General features: G+C 46.8%; 1 protein-coding gene across 2 annotated transcripts; it reads right to left on the reverse strand.

Moving 5' to 3' along the window:
* Window positions 1–10,922: 10,922 nt before the first annotated feature.
* Window positions 10,923–16,911, reverse strand: COQ3 (coenzyme Q3, methyltransferase). 2 transcript variants are annotated; one of them, XM_082755646.1, is made up of 7 exons: window positions 16,751–16,911; window positions 16,153–16,276; window positions 15,646–15,798; window positions 15,394–15,493; window positions 14,037–14,279; window positions 13,183–13,342; window positions 10,923–11,896 (listed from the first exon to the last, which is right to left on the reverse strand). In XM_082755646.1, the coding sequence occupies exons 1-7, from the start codon at window positions 16,890–16,892 to the stop codon at window positions 11,751–11,753; spliced, it is 1,068 nt and encodes a 355-aa protein (XP_082611772.1). In that variant the 5' UTR covers window positions 16,893–16,911; the 3' UTR covers window positions 10,923–11,750. The 2 variants fall into 2 exon arrangements, with proteins under 2 accessions (XP_082611772.1, XP_082611771.1); XM_082755645.1 differs by having other exon boundaries at window positions 10,923–11,947.
* Between the last annotated feature and the right edge of the window lie 1,848 nt (window positions 16,912–18,759).

The following is an 18,759-nucleotide window of genomic DNA, read 5'->3' on the forward strand; positions in this document are numbered from 1 at the left end:
GCTGCGGGCGGCACCCGCATCCCACGGCGCCCACCGGCCCTGCCCGGCCAAGCCGGGGAGGCTCCGCCGGCCGCCGGCCCCCTGCCGCCGCTGCGCAGGGCGGGGGGGCGGCGGCTGATGATGCTGCTGCTGCTACTGCTGCTGCTGCTGGTACTGCTGGTGCTGCTGCTACTGCTCCTCCTGCTCCTCCTGCTGCTGCTGCTGCTGCTGCTGCTGCTGCTGCTGCTGCTGCTGGCGGTGCGCGGAGCGGCCTGATGAGGGCACCCGCGCCCGCCTGCCGCTGGGCTGGGCGAGCCTCGCCCAAATTATGGGGCCGGGGGGTGAGGGATGCCGCCGCCGTGTCCCCAGGGGCTGCCGCCTCGCCCTGGTGTGTCACAGCCCCGTTTGAGAGAGGAGGCGGCTGCCGTCCAAGCCCAGTGCCCGGCCGAGGCGTGAAATAGCCATAGCCGTTCCCAGACGCTTGGGATCGCGTGGTGTTTGTCTGTTTTTCTGGTGCCCGGTGAGGTGACTGAGCGGAACACATCCAAACCATGCAATCATAAAATGGCCTGGGTTGGAAGGGACCTCAAACACCACCCAGTTCCACCCCCTGCCATGGGCAGGGACACCTCCCACCACACCAGGCTGCCCAAAGCCCCATCCAGCCTGGCCTTGAGCACCTCCAGGGATGGGGCATCCACAGGCAACCTGTTCCAGTGCCTCACCATGCTCCGAGTGAAAAATTTCCTCCAAACCTCTAATCTAAAGCTCCCCTCTAAATGTAGAAAGGTATAGAACAAGAGCAGCAAAACAATTTTAAAACAAATACCTCATCACAGTTTTACTAGCACGCATGTGGGAGTGCAGCAAGTTGAGGGCTGCTCCTCACCTCCGGCCTCACTGCTGCTGCTCTGGGGCTCCAGGGCCACAAGACACCACAGGCAGGACTTGGCTTCATCTTCCACAGAAGATCCATAGCCCTGTGCATCACACCAGCCCTCAGGTACCCTTATTTGGGTTACTATCACTGACCAAGTACTTAGCCCTTCATGAAATGCCATGCTGCATACAAAGCTGCTCCAAAAACCTTCCACAAGTTAGATATTTTATCCCATCACTGGGCCAACAAAAGTGGTCAGATTCATTGCACAAATAGAAGAACCCGCACTGCCCAGCAGGGCACGGAGTGGGTCTGTGACCAGGGCTTTGTAGACACTTTGCCTCGGGATATGAGGCAGGTCAGAAAAGCAGACAAGGAAGAGAAGAGCCCTGAGCTGACAGCATGGCCATGCAGTAAGCCGTGGGGTTCAGGTGTGATGCCTTCTCTGGGTGACAGCGGTGGACAGTTTTCCGTTTTCCTCTGTTGTGCAACATCAGTGGGAGCGAGATCTGCTGTCATGCACCAGGAGGGATGCTGTGCTCAGGACACTTCCCTGCAGTAGCTCCTTGCAGCTTTTCCTTTTATTTCCCATTTTTGGGTTGCGTACTGGAGTTCAGCAGCCAGAGGCCACAGAGCCCCATGTCTGACACAGTGCCTGCCCATGCTGACACCCCACTCAACAATTAACAGGAGCAGAGAGGTCCCAGGGACCTGGCAAATCTCGCTCCACACACCAGGTGCTCTTTCCACACCTCTCTGTGCTCCTTGGCCTTCATCCTTAGCAAGCTGATGGCAGAGCACCTTCTTCACAGCTCTGGGGCCACCCCATGCTACAGATGATGCACAAATATCAAAGTACGAGTGGGAAGTGAGAGCAGGAGCAGTTTCATGCCACAGTCGATCATTGGCAGCATGAGTTTTGTTAGGACAAAGAAGAGACAAAGAAGGAAAGCTCTTTTCTCTACTACAGCACCTGCAAATCTCAGGCTGAGGATTTGTTTCAAGTGGCAGATAGCCCAATAAATCTGGACTCTTGCAGGCTGGTAGCCAGTCTCAGCTTTTGCTGCTGCAAGGGAACTGCTTGCTGTGGTGCAGATAAGAGCGATCCAATTACAGATGGGATCTGAGCTTCTGGGAGGGCAGGGAAAGGCCTTGGGCATCCACATGGCAGCTGCTGCACTTTCAGAGGCAATTGAGCTCTCCTAAAATCCATGTTTTGGATCAGTGTCAGCACAAGTGGCAATGAGCTGTGAGGGAGAGGAGAGTGGGAAGGAGGCATTAAGCCCTTCACCCCTTGGTGCTGCCCTGGACAAGGTAAGGAGTCCTGGTGCTTTGAAGGAAGCAGTGCAGTTCATGCTCAGAAGGTCAGTGCTTTGTGTGGATACTCCAGCTCCTGCCTTTGCTGATGTTTCAATGGTGTACATGTAACCACCATGTCAGTTCTGTGATTGTCTCAGGTTTTGGAGTGAGAAAAATCAGAACTAGTGGTGCATCCACGTGTCTGTATTGCTGCAAACCCACACCAACAGCAGCACAGCCCTGAGCAGTGATACATCACGCAGGGCAGAGCAAGATCTAATATGCAAACGTGTCCATTTATCAGCAGTCTGTTCTAAAGGAAGAGAGATTAATAGAATAAAGCAAGCAGATTTTTCCAGTTAATGTAAATCTAAGCCTACTTTGTTACATGGCAAGACAATTTTTTTTCTCTACCAGTATCCTGAAGTCTGCTGTTTCACTTGAGGGCAGGGAGGCACTAGTAAAGGCATCAGCATTACCACATGACGTGCGTTGGTATAAAATTTTTGTTCTTCATTACATTCCTGTTTGTTTGTTTGTTTGTTTTTCCTGTGGTGCCTCTGGGTTCTCTGTACCTCTTAAAACCCATCCACGGCGAGTACAGCGAGCTGCCTGTGGAGCTGCAGCAGGCATCCAACCCATGGTCTGAGCCAGGCTCTCTGCAGAGCCACGTCCCCAGCAGCTGCCCTGTGCGTCTGGTGCCTGAGACCTCACCAAACTTCTTAAAATCAGGTATCGTGGAATGCCTCACTCTCAGGTTTGCTGTCCTGTAATGCTGCTGGTCAGTTTTGGAGAGCAGAGCTTCTCTTGCCACGTCTCCCCCAGAGCTGTGACAAGCAGGGCCACCCATTTGCTGCTCATCTCCCACATCATTAATGCCCATGGCTCCTACCCTCTCTTTCTTCCCAGTAGCCAGAGCTTGGGCAAAGTGGAGCTTTTAACAGCTCCATTAACTTGTACAGATTGTTTTCTGCTTATTCCCAAGGCTACGTGGTGTTAAGCAATCATTCTGCTCTTGGGGCGCTTGGAGGAGATTCTCCTGCAAATGCTGCCCAGGGATGCTCTGCCCAAAGGGCACCCGCAGGGTGCTGATGTGGGGTAACCTGGTGTCCCCAGCCAAAGTGGTGCTCAGGTAGGGCCCTCCAATTTGTGTGCTAGCACAGCATCCTCTGGGAAGGCTCGAGTGATATGGAGATGCTTTTGTTCTGCTTGAAACTGCCCGTTTACCAAGCCCTTGCCTGCAGAAGACATCTGATAGGGTTTTGTGGTGAGGGCTGAGTTTAAGAGAGGGTGAAAAGGGGCTCGTCATAGCCGGCAGACTCTCTGAGTTCCTTCTGAAACAGCTGCTGGTTGCTGCCAGGATTTGTTTTGTTGTAATATTAATGATCACTGGGCAGCTTGAGTTTCATATACACATCTCTTTGATTATTCAGATAAAAATAGCCAAGGTATAGCCGCAAAGTGTTCATGCTGCATTTCAGTTTGGATGTAACAAAGGGGTTAATGATAACTTTAATTAAATACAAACCTACAGATACAGAGAAGAGGCAAAGCATCCAGAATCTAAACTACTTCTTCTCTGCTATGCCTATGTGTAAGTCCCAGAGTTTCCCTCGCACCTCCTGATAAACGAAGCCACTTTTGGAGGTGACTCACACCACGGGACTGTCCCAGATGATGAAAATAACTCAGTGTTCCTTGCTTTTGATTATAAAAAAAAAAAAAAAAAAAAGAAAAAAAAGTTTGTTCATGAAACCTCCTGCTTTCTGCAGATGGAAATGCTCAGGCTGGCAGCTCACTGCCATAAGCGCTAACTGCTGCACACCCTGCAGAGCAGAGCGACGTACCCGTAGTGAACACACACCCTGCCAGTCCAGGACAAGGTGACAGGAGCTGTGACCAGCACATCTGATCAGAGCATCTGAAATGACCAGGTCATTTTGTCATCTGGTCATTTCAGCGCAGCACATTTGTCTGCAAAACAGCTCCCAGCTGCTGGCAGGCATAGGAGAATGAGCAGGAATGGCAAAGGGAGGAGGAGAGCCCGTTTCAGAGGCTGCGTCCCCGAGGCCAAGGCTGTTCTTACATGTCCCAGGAGCTCTGGAAATAAAGACAGATGGGAGAGACAGCGGCAGAGCCACTGACCTACTGTCTGCATCCCCTGGGAGTGAACTGATGGGCACCAGAGCAGACAGCAGGGCTGTGGTTTATTGTGAATTTGGTTCTGGAAATAGGTGCTCATCAAACAGCACTGCAGCCAGAAGCTTCCCCCTTACCAACAGTTAAGATGCAATAAGAGAGGTGCTGCACAGCCTGCACAGGAGTGCTGTCCTGCCTAGACGGGATGTTTGAAATGCCTCCCTGTACCCACCGTGAGGTCCTTCAGCCCACGTAGCTCCCTCCCTCCCTTGCCCCTTCCTGGGAGACCACCTCACCTGACTGCGGCTCCAGACACATTGGCACCCAGGTTCACCTGGCATCTCATCCTTCCTCCACAGAAGGAAAAAGCAAGCTGTCTCCGGAGCACTTTGGCAGCAGCCGTCACTGGGTGAGCTGGATCTCATCCTCGATGTGCATTTCTTCTTAGTGGACACCTTCTGCAGGAAGCTCTGGCAGGATGTCTCCTCGCGGGGGTGTACAGAGAAATGTTGTTCTGGGGGAGGGAGCTGGTCAATATGGGCACCTTCCTCTGGTGTTCTGAAGAAATCTGCTACGGCTTTGTTCAGAAAGAACAATTTTGGGGTTTGTTGGTTTTTAGCATCACTGGGGGATCCCCTTTTGGATTTGGGGTTGGGCCAAGAGTGGCAAGGCACCGTCCAGCAGAGGGAAGGCAAAGCTGGGCGGTAAGCCCCAGGCTCCAGTGCCAGAGCTGCCCTTTCCACAGGGTGTTTGGGGGCAGTCTCCTGGCAGACGTGCCCCTGTGGAAGTTTCTCATATGTTCTTTAGTGCTGATAATGAATAAAAAGACTGGACTGAAATCCAGCATGCTGTCATTCATTACTCAGTCTTTCACAGATATGTATGTGGTGTGAATAAAGTCTTTTCAAGTCTCATTTTTATTTTATTGTTTACTGTCATGTTTATGTCTGAAGACATAAACATCTGCTTATTCTAATCCAGGACAATAAACACATCAAATCTTCTTCTGTATCTTCTGTTATTATAAGTTTTCATAACGTAATTACTTTATTTCAAGGCAATATTAGTGTTTTAATCTCTCAATATTTTTTTCATTTCGCCCAACCCATGAGGACAAAAGAGAGGTTTCAAATTTATTAATGGAACGCTAATGGTCTTCACAATCCTTTTAAGCGGAAAAAAAACATATTTTTTAGAAAAAGAGAGTATTGATTACATCACTGGAGTGACTCCGTGTGGGAATAAAAGCACGATAAAATGCAGATCAAAGTGTATATCCTGAATTCCTAATGCGCTGATGTCATCAGCAGAGGTGGCGGTGCAGTTAATGCACGGGTACGCCAAGACAGGTCAGGTGATTTTACATCCTGGATGATGCCCCAGCCCTTCGGGCTAGGTTAAAACATGACATCATATTGCTTCAAGCAAATGGGGCCTGAGTGTGTCAATACAAAGGTCTACTAATATTAAATGATTAGAGTTTTATCCTACAGCCTGGGGGAAACAGGGGAAATACAGGTTGAAAACATCATCTGAAAATAATGTTATTTGCATTCAAATTTATGTAAGTCTTCAGTCCAAGCAGAATTAATTGTTTTTGAAAGAGCTGTAAAGCAATGTCCTACCTTCCACTGGAGGGGAGCTAGGAAAAGATATGTGGTTACGACAGCAAGACATGCATCACGTAATGGGAACGATTTTTTGGTCACTTATCCCATCATGAAGCAGGAGACAGTGCAATAAAAGTCACAGCAGGTTGGAAAAACAGAAAGTTATTCTTAGACAGCTCAGAAGGCAACAAACCACAAAGCCTACTTTAGAGATGCTGAAGGATAATTACAAACTAAATGTTGCTGCTCCCTTGCTGTGCTGTTTGGCACAGCAATCCCTGCGCTGAAAGCCGTGAGCCTGGGCGCTGCTCTGCTGCCAGCTCCAGCAAGGTGCCCACAGCCACCCACAGCTCTGGGCCTCAGCTTGCCTGCCTGTGAAATGGGCACACCGTGCCTGCTTACTCTGAGCTGGGCACTTGTGGGCTCTGCTGGGGGGAAACAGCGAGACATGGGAAGATGGGGGCAGCAGGCTCTGCCTCTCGGTAGTCTTCCCATGAGTGAGGGAGCTGGCAGCTCCACACAAGCAACGAGTGACCAATATTCAGTCTGAAGCTAGAGGAGCCCACTTTTCCTTTCCAGGAACTCTGCAAGGTATTTGGTAAAAGGCACCAGGGATTAATTCACAAACATATGGCAGGCTGTGAATACGGGACATGTTCTGTAACCTGCCAAAGAAGCACTCTCCCAGTCATCTATAGTTCATCTTGCAAGGCACAGTTGAAGCTGACTGCCCCACGTACTGTTGTTTCACGTTGCAGTTGCCTCTCAGAACTATATTCCTCTTCCAGCAGTCACTGTTCTTCCCTCTATGGTTTCGGCTCTTCAGTGCTGTCCTGCAGTCCAGATGCTCCTGGATTCGCCTCAAAGCACCACTGCTATATTACGGACACTCACAGGGTGCCTCCTATTCCTTCTGTCTGTCTTTTTCTACAGCCTGCTTCTTCAGACCAGTTAATTATAGAAGCTGGGCCTGTTGGCTTTTGAACCTCTAGACTGTATGCAACTCTTCCTTTCAAGTATTTCTTGGAAGTATGTGGAAAAAGCTCTTTTTTTCTCTCTCTTTTAATTAAAGCTGAGATTTCAGCATAATGAAAGAACTTCAGAAGCCGTTCTCCAAAAAATATTCTACAGGATAGTCTCTATTCTTATTTCTACTCACAGCCACTACGCTTTTCTGTTCCAACTACTTTCTCCCTCTTCTTTTCCATTCCCTAGGGAACAGACACAGGGTGCTTGTGAAAACACATGTAAAGACATTTTAAAGTTCTGTTAAAATGACTGGGAAAAGTCTCTTGGCCACAAGGGATCAATGGGCAATGAGAGAGTGTAATAAAGCATCATGCGAACTTCAGGTTCTGCTTTTATTTAAAAAGGAAATTAAATGCAAATCTCTTCAAGGATCTCATATGACTCAGATTAGGCTGGAGGGCAATTAATGTTGCAATTATTATCTGAAAGCGCACTTCCACGAGGGAAACTGAGCTTGCTAAAAGCTTACTGCCACTCGAAGTGCCGTTGTGCTGCAGCCCTGGCCACATGTTCCCACTGCCCCAGCTGGTGCTGGTCCTTGACAGTGGGAATATTCAGCTCAATGAACAGCAGAACCACTACTGACCCCCCAAAAAGAGGACAAACAACAAAAAAAAATCAGTGTGCAGACAACTTGGACGAGCATCAGACGCAGTGATGAGGTGGTACTGTGTGGGCCGAGGGGCGAGAGCAGCTGACACCAGCCAGAACAGTTTGCTCTGTTGCACCTTTTAACCAGTTAAGTTCCTTGCTCTGATTTGGTGTGTTGCAGAAATAAATAGCTGGGAAGAGGAGAGTCAAGGATTAACAACCGGAAATAAAAACAGAAGCTGAAAAAGAGTAAGCCCCAAATTTTACATTTTTCCCAATCTCAAGGCAAGAATCACTCTTGCCTTACACCCAATCCCAGGTGTCTACCTGGTGCTATATGACTTTTACTTTTTTTTTTTTTTTTTTTTACTTTTTTTATCCCCTACTACTGCTATTCTTGTAAGCTTCTGGGCTATGGCTCCATACTCATGAAAAACTTGCAAAAGGAAAGCCAAAGATTTGCAAATTTATTTGACTTAATTTCTGTCCACTTCAGTAGCACCCATTAAATTTCCACAGCAACTAGGCTAAGAGAAGCATTAAATGTTTCCAATCACAAATCACAAAAAAAAAAAAAAAAAAGAAAGAAAAAAAAGTTTAAGCAGCATGAATAGCTAGCACATGTTCAGTGCATAGTACTGAACCTGATTATATTGTGTCAGGATGCAAAATTATGAATAAATCAAGGATTTTATTTTTTTTTTAATCAAGGATTTTTTTTGGAAAAAAAAAATAAATAAGATACTTTTGCAGTATTTGATATCATACTAGAGTTATCTCTAGTGCAGTCATTTACTTTCTAGCTTAGGTTGCTTTAACCAGAAGGATAAAATACAGACAGAATATAGTTAGGATTTTCCATCAGGAGAGAAAAATTCAGGACTGAGGATTATATTTGGTTTACGTGGTAAGGCTTTGGTAGTGGTGGGCTGCAGGGGTGGCCCCGGTGAGCAGAGCCCAGCAGCTGCCTCATGTCAGAGCAGAGCCAGCTCCAGCTGCCTCTAAAAGGGACCCGCTGCTGGACAGAGCTGAGCCGAGGAGTGAGGCTGGTTGAGCCTCTGGAGTAAAGATTTAAGAAAAGGAAAAAAAAACTGCTGTGCAACAGCAGCTGGGAAAGAAGAGTGAGAACCAGCCCTGCAGAGACCAGGGCCAGTGCAGCTGGAGGTCAGGAGGTGCTCCAGGCACACAGCAGCAGTTCCCCTGCGGCCTGTGGAGGAGCCCCCGGTGGAGCAGGTGGATGTGGCCTGGAGGAGGCTGCAGCCCATGGAGAGCCCCCACAGGAGCAGGGCCTGGGCTGGAGCTGCAGCCCCTGGAGATGAGCCCACGCAGGAGCAGAGGGTCTGGGGGGAGCTGCCTCCCACCCATGGGGGACCCGTGCTGGAGCAGTTTGCTCCTGGGGGATGGACCCAGTGGTATGGAGCCGTGTGGGAGCAGTTCAGGAAGGACGGCATCCTGTGGGAGGGACCCCACATGGAGCAGGGGCAGAGAGTGACCGTGAAGGAGTGGTGGAGATGAAGCGTTAGGGACTGACCACAGCCCCCATTCCCTGTTCCCCCACACCACTCAGGGAGAGGACACGGTAGAGGGTGGATGGGAGAAAAGTGTATTTAGTTTGCTTTTGTTTTCTTACTGTTGTAGTCTGCTAGTGATAAGTAGTAAACTACATTAATCTCCCATATGCTGAGTCTGTTTTGTCTGTAATGGCAATTGTTGAGTGAGCTCCCTCTCCTTATCCCAACCCACAAGCCTTTTTTCATCATGTTTTCTCCCCCTGATGTTTTGAGGTGGGATGAGAGAGGGGTATGTTGGACCTGAGCTGCCCCTCAGGGTGAAACGCCCACAAGGATGGGACACATGGGGACATGTGGAGAGGTGCCATGGGTACAGGGACCCGTTCAAGCAGCCCACCCTACCCACTGAGCTCTCTTACATTGACAGGGCTCCTACACACAGGTAGCAGCAGCAGAGCCCATGCTAAGGTTTTCATCAAGAACAGGAGGAGCCCTGGGCAATCAGGCCCATGTGCCTGTTGTTTAAATGCCAGCCATTGTTAATTAGGTACACGAGCTCTTCTGTGAGGCTGGGCAGAGAACCCAAGCAGCATCAAGGGTTTTTTGTGCTAGATGCCATAGAAATACAGTCAAAACAAACAAAACCAGTTCCTTCCCCAGGCAGCTCACAGCTTAACGATAAATACAAGTATGCAACAAGCAAGGACTAGAAAGCCAGGATAACAGCTACTTATGTAAATACTTGGATTTAAGACTTTTAAAGCAAGCTAGAATCAGCTGTTCTATCCCAGTTTTAATTACTTTAATCATATTTTACCTAATTGGTCTCAAAGCAAACAGGTAAATAGGCTATTATCTCCCTCAGGGAATGTTTCCAGTGGGCTCCTGCAGGAATCTGTCCTGGTCTCAGTGCTTTTCAGGTATTATTTCAATTCACTGTTGATGAGATTTGAAAGTCATCTAGACTGAAGTTGGTTACTTAGCGTGGGGAGCTCAAACTACAGAGTTTAAAATGCTTAAACACAGGGCTAAGAACAAAGCCTGCTAGTTATCTGCTGTGGCTTCACATTTTTCCCAGTGTTGCTTGTCTCCCAAACACTATGCCCTTCCTTCTTTGCACAGGTGACCAAGGGAGTGGAGGCTCCCATGCGAAAGAACAAGGTCAGGCAGAGCAGAATGAGGGAGTTACTCCTGCAGAAAGCTCACATACTGCATCCATCTCTGCTGTCATGCTGCAAAAAGGAAGAGCAAGAACTGGAATGGATTCAGGTTCTTACTATAAAATTTTATACAAACTCAGAAACTTACAGCTACTACTGCCACAGTGTAGAGATCATTTTCTCTTGAGTAAATAGACTGAGATTAAAGGATGACTCGACTCAAAACTACACCAACTGCATTTACAAAAAAAAAAAAAAAAAAAGATGTTAGGACATCACTGGCTGGAATCTGAGTTTAAACCATTTCAACTGAGTTTAAACCATTTCAACTAAAGAACGTTCGGAACCATTTCCTCATCGACAGTGCCTTCTCCATCATCGAACTTGGGAATTTTTCTTACCACAAGCCAAACTATTGCCCAGGTAATACAAAGCAGCATTTACTGTCATAGAAACGTTCACGCTAGAGAATCCTTTTCAGTATTAGTATCTATGAATGCTATTACTTACATTACCAGTTAGCTACATTCTTATGTACATCATCAGATCCATCATGAAATGTGGATTTCAAGGTACCATGCAGTAAAACAGCAATAATGCAAACCACAGTAGAAACGCCCAAGTAGCAGAAAAAAAAGCTTAGTTGTCACCCCTGCAAACTGCACGTTAGCATGGCCAGCCCACCTCTCTACCGACATAGCTGAAAGAAAGAGAAGGAAAGAGATAAAACCATAAACACACATAACACATTTTATTTAGGAAGTCCTATTTCAGAGCAGATTAACACTTTTCCTTACCCTAGCACCAGGACTTAACATCTGACTAGGTGTGGCATTGCAATTCTAGGATAGACTGCTAATGTGTCATTTTTCAAGCTTAAAGCTCTGGTTGCTCCTTTTATTCAGGTAGAAGAAGGTTGAAACAACAGGCACAGACGAAGTACCTTTATGGTGGTAAGACTTCTGAGACAGAGGCATTCTGGGCAAGGAAATTCTTCTTCCACTGAAGTCAGCTCACATCAACTGTAGAAATAGCACGACCCAACAGAAAAGGTTTGCTGCTCTCTTTATCTTTTCCCTCTCAGGAAGAAAGCACAATATGGAAACAAGTGGTGTTTTCTGAAGTGTTTTGTATATTTTAACTGACTCAGTTGTGTAACGGATACATATAAAGCATTTCAGTTCTCAAACACTGTTTTCAAACTCACTCTACACTTAAGCTATCATTCTCTGGAGATCTGGGTTTTCCTCAGATCACACACAAACACCATCACACATAATAGCTTGGAGGGAGGCTCTTGACAGATTAATTTGAAACTACTTTCTCATAAAAATATTTATTCTTCAAAAGCTTTGCTCACTTCAATCTTAAATGATTCCTGAGATAATGGGCGCTTGTTTTTTTCTGAGACTGCCCGAAAATATTTGTCCAAAATAGCGTCAGCATTATTAATGCAAACTGCAAGCTTGTTGTCACAAAAGGCTTTATTATGTCCATCTGTGTAAAACCTTTTCTGTTCCTGGGGCAGTCCATCAGCACGCATCTCAGATGGTCACACGCTGGTGCCAGCTGTGGCTGAGCGCTGCTCGCTTTCCATCTCTGACAGAGACTCTGTTGGGCTTGACGGTCCCCCAGCACCAGATTTCACAGCGTGCATCGCATAGTTAATGCTCGTGCTTTCCATCCAGCTCCACGACCCTGTCAGGGGGTTGTACAACATCCCGTTCACAGCCTGAACTGAGAAGCCATCTAGAAAAGTAAGAAGGCATACAGCAACTGTGTCTTCAAATACTGTAAATCACTGCCACATAAAGCACTTTAGAATGGCATCTGAAATTATTCCACTGAGCTGTGGACAGTGCTTCACAAGCTTGTTTTTGTCAGATACCACCAGAAGCAGAGACAGCAGCATCACCACTGGCAGTGCTGGTGATCGCTGGTCCTTGCTGTTGGTGGCAGCAGCAGGAGCCCTGTGCCAGGCCAGCATTACCACGCTACATGGTGAGCCACTGCAAAGCAGCCTGCTAGGAAGCCAGCTTCACACCACCACGTTGTGGTGAACGGTAACATTGTCTGTAGGCAGACACATCCTTCAGATCGACACCGTATACTTCAAAATCAAAATGTGTGCAAGTCTTTGGAAGGGTTTTGCAGATTCCCTTTAGAATGGGAAATACAGGAAAGGCAGAAGAACACAGTCACGGACTCAGCACAATCAGAGGGATTTAGCACTCCCTGCTGAGCAGCTCTCAGTTCACTGCATGACTGTGCTGTATCCCAGGGGGATGCACGAGACAAGGCAGAAAACAAACACCCTATCAAAACAAATCGCTCCACAGCACCTGCTTCTCCTTCTGAAGAGAGAATGGAAAGAACCACCAGCATGTGAACAGGTGTTAGTCATGATCCTTACTGAAAGAATAACAACTCATACTCCAAGTTCTTTACAGGGAACTAAAGGAAAGTGGAATATGAGGTGAGAGGGTTTTAAAACATCTGCAGAGAAGGAGGGCAATGAGCAAACTCTTCCAGCTCAGTGCTTTGTCTATTTTAAAAGCAATCAAACCACAGAAATTAAATTATTTGTTCAAATCAGCATGGTACAGTTTGTCAATAGCTGACTAATGAATTTGTGGTAGGTTTCATCTTCGCATTCTTAAAGAAATCTTTTAGTAACATAGTAAGAATCAAGAACATAGAGCAGTAACCAGAAATAAAAACACCTCCTCCTAACAGGAAGACGACAGACAAAGCAATAGCAGCAGTGCAGCTCCCGAGTGCCAATACCGTTATTTTCTGACACCTGTCCTGGAAGATATGAAGCATGTCAGGGCACACATCCTGCCATCAGGACAGGATGGAAAACCTTGCTTGGCCTTTTCCCTTGTTGGTAGCCATCACCCCACCTATCTCATCCCCTTGCCATTTCTCCAGTGAGCATCTGAGTCTCTCTCTGTGTTCCCATCACCTGGCCTGGTACTTACACGATTCCAGGAGGCGCTGCAGCTCTTCAGGGGGAACAAACTTCTCCCACTCATGCGTTCCTTCTGGTACGATGCCTACTATTTTCTCTGCGACCACAATTCCCAGGATATAGGACAACTGTGTTTTATTGATTGTAGTAATGAATAAAGAACCTTCAGGCTAATTAAAATATTAAAATGATCAGTTAGAATAATATTTAATAAAAAAAATGAACTGCATATTTACTTGCATTAAAACACATTACTTGTCTATCTACAAGTTGATATGCCGCAAGAGTAAGAACTAATTTCATCTCAGGACAGGTTATTTACAAGCATACAAATACAATTAAAAAGTCAGAATATAATCTTCTAAGATCATCACCTGGTAGTCCTTAAAAAGTTCACATAACCAAAGTCTTGGATGGTCTGAAAACCATTTCCTTGCCCCAAAAACACCTAACAAAGTCATTTATAATATTGCCCAGGAAATGAATAAAAGATAGGTGATTTTTTTTTTTTTTAATTAACACTGCCATGTTTCCTCTTACCTAGATGAAATCAGACTCATTCAGATTTATTAAGGTCTTGATGCAAAGCAACATTTCAACACTAGGCAGTGTCATTAACACTTTTTTAAAGCAGGGCTGGGGAAATAAATTTCCTCCCACTTCAGGTTCCCAAAGTTGGGAAGATCAGGAAGATGTACTCGCATTATCAAGGAGAATGGGAGGCACCTCCAGAGCATGATTCAGACCTCAAGCACTTCAGGGTGAATGAATGCAGATGTTGGTGTTTTCACATAGCTTCAAGTTAAAGCCTTGATAATAAAAGAGAATAAATATTCCCAATAATGAAAGCAAGAACTCTCTTACCTTTAACACCTGGGAGCAACACTTGATAAACGTTTCAAGGTCAGCCACATGCTCCACTACTTCTGAAGCTACAATTACATCAAACGTTTCCATACACTCTTCCACCATCTCATCCAGTGAACTGGACTTGTACTGTATTCTCTTGGCCAGAACTGGATCAAATGACTTGTGCTGATCTGCTGTTCTAATGTTGTCCTCCAGAGGATCAATTCCGGTAACTGAAGCTCCCAGTCTACCTAGAGGCTAATAATACAGAGTAGAATTTATTCTCTGCACGAAAACAATTTACTTAAAGGTGTCAGCAACTCTGCAACGTACACAAACGGCGCAGAGAACACCTGTATGGGAAAAAGACAAACAACAATAAATGATGAATGCTGATCCAGCAGTTTTGTTTTAAATGGTTATTACAGGGGAAGAAACACACATTTAGTGCATGGGGGGGAATAATTTTCTCAAACACAGAATTATATACTGGAATATATACATTTAAGTTGTTTTTCAGAATAAACTGTTCTGAGTTCAAAGATTTCCTCCACTATTACCTGCAGATCCTGGAAAGACAAAGAGGAAGAATCAACAGTATTCAAAGGGGAGAAAACAATGCCAAATTTAATTACTGTCATTACTTTCTCTGACATCCACCTGTAATGGTAAATCCTCATATCTTTTTAATGGTTACTTAATGCATGATTATCTCTGGTACTTTCTCACTGCTGAGAACTAAACACTGATGTTTGCTAGGATAGCATCACGCTTGGCTGTCACTCAAGTTTCTCCAGTGTCTTCTTACTCATAGGTTAACACCTCAGTCATCACCTCTTCTGAAACTGAAACAGGCTGCAGAACATGACCACATGTATGTTATTCCAACCTGAAATTCACCGGTCATTCAGCCTGAGAAGGCCACACAGCAGATCAGTTTTGCCAGTCTTGTCAGAGAGCTGACTGTCAAAAAACCACAGCATTTTGCTTAGAATGTATTAGAGGGGGAGGGGAAAAAAAAAAAAAAAAAAGAAAGAAAAAAAAATTCAGGTGCCTTTGCAACACTTCATTTCAGATGCTGATGCAGTTCCTAGAATAACTCAGCCAGATCTGTCATGCTAAATTTATGAAATACCCAAAGTCTACTGACAGAATACAGCCACTGCAAATCGTTACTTCTCAATCCCAAGTTTCTGCAGACTGCTCAGGAGTCCGTGCTGTTTGTAGAATACTTCAGAACATTTGGCAACTAAACTACTGTGAAAGAGAAAGCCCCTTCTCTGAGGGTTAGGCATTAAACAGCATAATGGTTAAACAATTAAAAAACTTCATATGCTTTTTAACAAGAGAAACAGAGCATCCTGTTTCTTACCTCACTTAGCAGTCCACCACCACAGCCAACATCCAGAATCTTTATTCCAGAAAGCGGGCTTCCCAGATGATAATTGCTACTCATGTTCAACAGAGTATCTCTGAAAGAAAAAGGACATGATTAAGGCCAAACATACAAGGTGGTTTAATAGATGTAACATGGAGTTATCTTAAGGATCATTGTTATTCTTAGTGTTTTTTTTGAGGTTGCACAGATAGAGCACATATAAAACATCTGTCTTCAGAACCATACCTAATAAATGGCACTCTAAGGTCATTCATAGAATGAAGGGCTGAATAGTCTCCTTCTTCATCCCACCACTTATGTGCAAGGAGCTGGAATTTTTTCATCTCCTTTGGATCCACTGATGACTGTGAGGTGCTGAAAAGTCTCTTCGCGGTGAGCCTAAATAATGAAAGCTGAGTATCATGAAATTAATACCTGAAATATGATGGGAAAAACAAACCCTGCATATTCAGACAATGAAAAAAAATAAAATAAATAAAACTCATGGTCCTTTAGAGACTCATTATACTTGATTACAAGCAAACAGATCTTCTGCACTGTATGTATAATGTCTTCCATAACAGATGGCCGCATACCTGTAATTTTTAAATTAGTCACTTGTAAAACAAAAATAGGCTTCGAAAAGAACACTTTATGATGTTTAAGAATTACTTCAAGCGACACTGTCACAAAGTAAACCTAAATTATTATTGATGAGAAGTCACGTGGAATTATTTTAGTCGCACTACTTACATGCTGCTTTTTATTTCAGTCAGAGGGGCGGGCAGAGTGCTACTGGCCTCCAGCTGTGCTTTGTGATTATACTTCTGCAGAACAGGCCTTGGGCCCGTCCGAAAAGACAGCTCGCCATGGCCACCTGCATGAACAGAAGAAGGGCGACGGGATGGGAAACACCAGCGCTGAGAGCTCAGAGGCACAGAGATCTGGTTTACCAGGGCTGCTCTAAGAACTCCTGCGTGTGGCTGTCAGTGCTATGATTGTATTAGGAAAAGGAAGCCGGTGGCTCACTAGAAGTCATGAGGACTGCTTTACAGTTTTATTGAGATATTAACTGTGCAGGCTCTTGCTCACTGTGCTGCTGGAGGCGTACACCCACACCCCCCCCCGGGCTACAGTTCCTGGTTCGCTGTATCTTAGCGCAAGGCACTGCTGAGGAAACTCACATAAACCCCCACGGGCCCGCTCTCGGAGCCCTTCCCCAGGCCAGCACACGCCAGCTGTGCCCTCACACCCCCCTCGCACCCCCCTCACAGCCGCCCCCAGCCCCGGCCGCACGCCCCGAGCGCCCCCCGGGGGTCCCGGCTCCCGCCGCGGCCCCTCCGCCGCTCACCGCCCGCGGCCGCCTCCCGCCGGCCCCGCAGGGCGCGGGCGATGGCTCGGAGCGGGCCGGGGCCGCTGCCGCCCCGCACGGCCCCGGGGCAGCCCCACACGGCCCCGCTGCCTCCCCACACGGCCCCGGTGCCGCCCCACATCGCCGCCGCCGCCCGAGCACCGCTCCGGGGCCCGCCCCGCTCCCTGCTCCCCGAGTCCGGCGGCAACGGAGGCGGCGCGGCGGCGTTCCGCGGCCCGCCCGGTCCGTCCCTCCCCATCCCTTGTTAAAAGCCGCCTGTCCCTGTGTGGGGCTGCTGCTGGAGGTTATTAATAAAGTATTTGAAGCGTTGTTAGTGGACGTTTTTAAGCTGCTGGGGTTTTATTTTAGGGTAAGGTGGAGGGAAGTCACGTTGATGGGACGCGCCTGGGGACGTGTGAGGGAAATGGCAGCGAGGAGAAGCTGCAGGGCTGGCGGGAGCTCCCTGTCTGCCATAAAGTCACGGAAAATGACGAACGAAGCCATTCCAGCTGCTTCTTTCCGTGTCCTCCCCCCAAAAGCCTTATGGAATTAAAGAAACATGGCCGCAAGCACCCACCCAAAGCTGTCTCCAGAGGCACTGCCGTGTCAGCCACAGCGGGCAGTGGGACCTCTCCCCTCTGCCTCGCCCGTGGTTGCACCTGGAGAAGAGAGGCAGCGACTTCACTCACATGTATGCCCCCTTTCCTCTGTGTGCAGAGCTGATCCGAGCTCGTCTTGGGATGAGAAAACATTCCTCTAGCAGAGAGTGGCTGACACCGTGATCAGCTCCCCATCGGCTTCTGGAGAAGCCGAGGTCAGTGTGGTCGCAGCCCTGTGAGAGCTGCACCAGCGAGTGCAGGAGCTGCTACAGGGGCGATGAGAGGACAGTCCCTTCCTCGAGCACCACAAGATGCTGATTTAGCTGCAGGGTTGGGTTGAGGGGTTTGAACCCGTAAACCCCTGTAAGCAACTCCAGCAGTTCAGTGCTGACAAGTCAAGGCAGCTCTTCCCCTTGGCTGGCTGCGGTAGGGAGCTAGTTTAACACTCCTGAGTGGCAATGATCCAAGCCAGGTTTAACCAAGGAGAGGACGCTTTCCTGACGCTTTATTGAGCTACGGGTTGGAGCAGTAAGCCCACCAAGCAGGCATCCCCAGGCGCTCCCAGCCTCGATGCGATGCATTTGGCTCTGTGCCTGCTGCGGGCCTGTTCCACCAGTGCGCTGATGGAGATCTGCACCTTTACAGATCTGCCGTCATACTTCATCTGGTAGTCAGTTGTTTTGTTTTGAAGAAGAAAAAATCTAAATAAAGACTACTGAAAAGTCCCAGAGAAGATTGTCGCTGCTGTGTCTGAATACATGGCAAATGTGCTCGGTGTGCATCTGTACAGCTTCCTTAAAGCACAACACTAAGCCTTCCTCCAGCCTGTGCTTATGTATATTCCTTAAGCAAATTAATTGATAATTTTTCATTTATTTAGCAGAGCAAAGGCATGATCTGAAACGAGAGCCAATACGTTGCCATTGCTTTTTATATTTTCTATTTAAAGAAAAAAATAGTAACAAGTAATTAAACACATGCACACTGGAATATATTTTACTTAACAGGATAAGCTGGTTTTAAACTAGAGGTGGCTATTCCACTATTAAATGCAAATTTTAAGATAACAGCATTTAAAAGCCACGGCCCAGGCTTCCTTCGGCCTTAAGACAGGCAGGCCCTCAAAGACACAAACCAAGAATCATGCCAGAATTCAGGAAGTTTGTAGCTGCTCAACCTTTACATTGTTTTACTTTGCTACTGTTGGCCTATCCACAGCAGGAGCCTGTGTTATTAGATTACAAAACACGTATCTTTGGGTATTTATTGACAATGTTTTTTGTTGTGTTTGTCTTCAAAGCATTATTTGCATGGAAACCAGTTTTTTCACTTGATCCGATACCATCCCTTATTTATAAATTTAAAAAAAAAAGTCAAGGGAACTCCCTTAGAGTTACTGCATGACAGTTG

This window comes from Aythya marila, assembly GCF_965140915.1.
Source record: "Aythya marila genome assembly, chromosome: 3".
Classification (NCBI taxonomy): Eukaryota; Metazoa; Chordata; class Aves; order Anseriformes; family Anatidae; genus Aythya; species Aythya marila.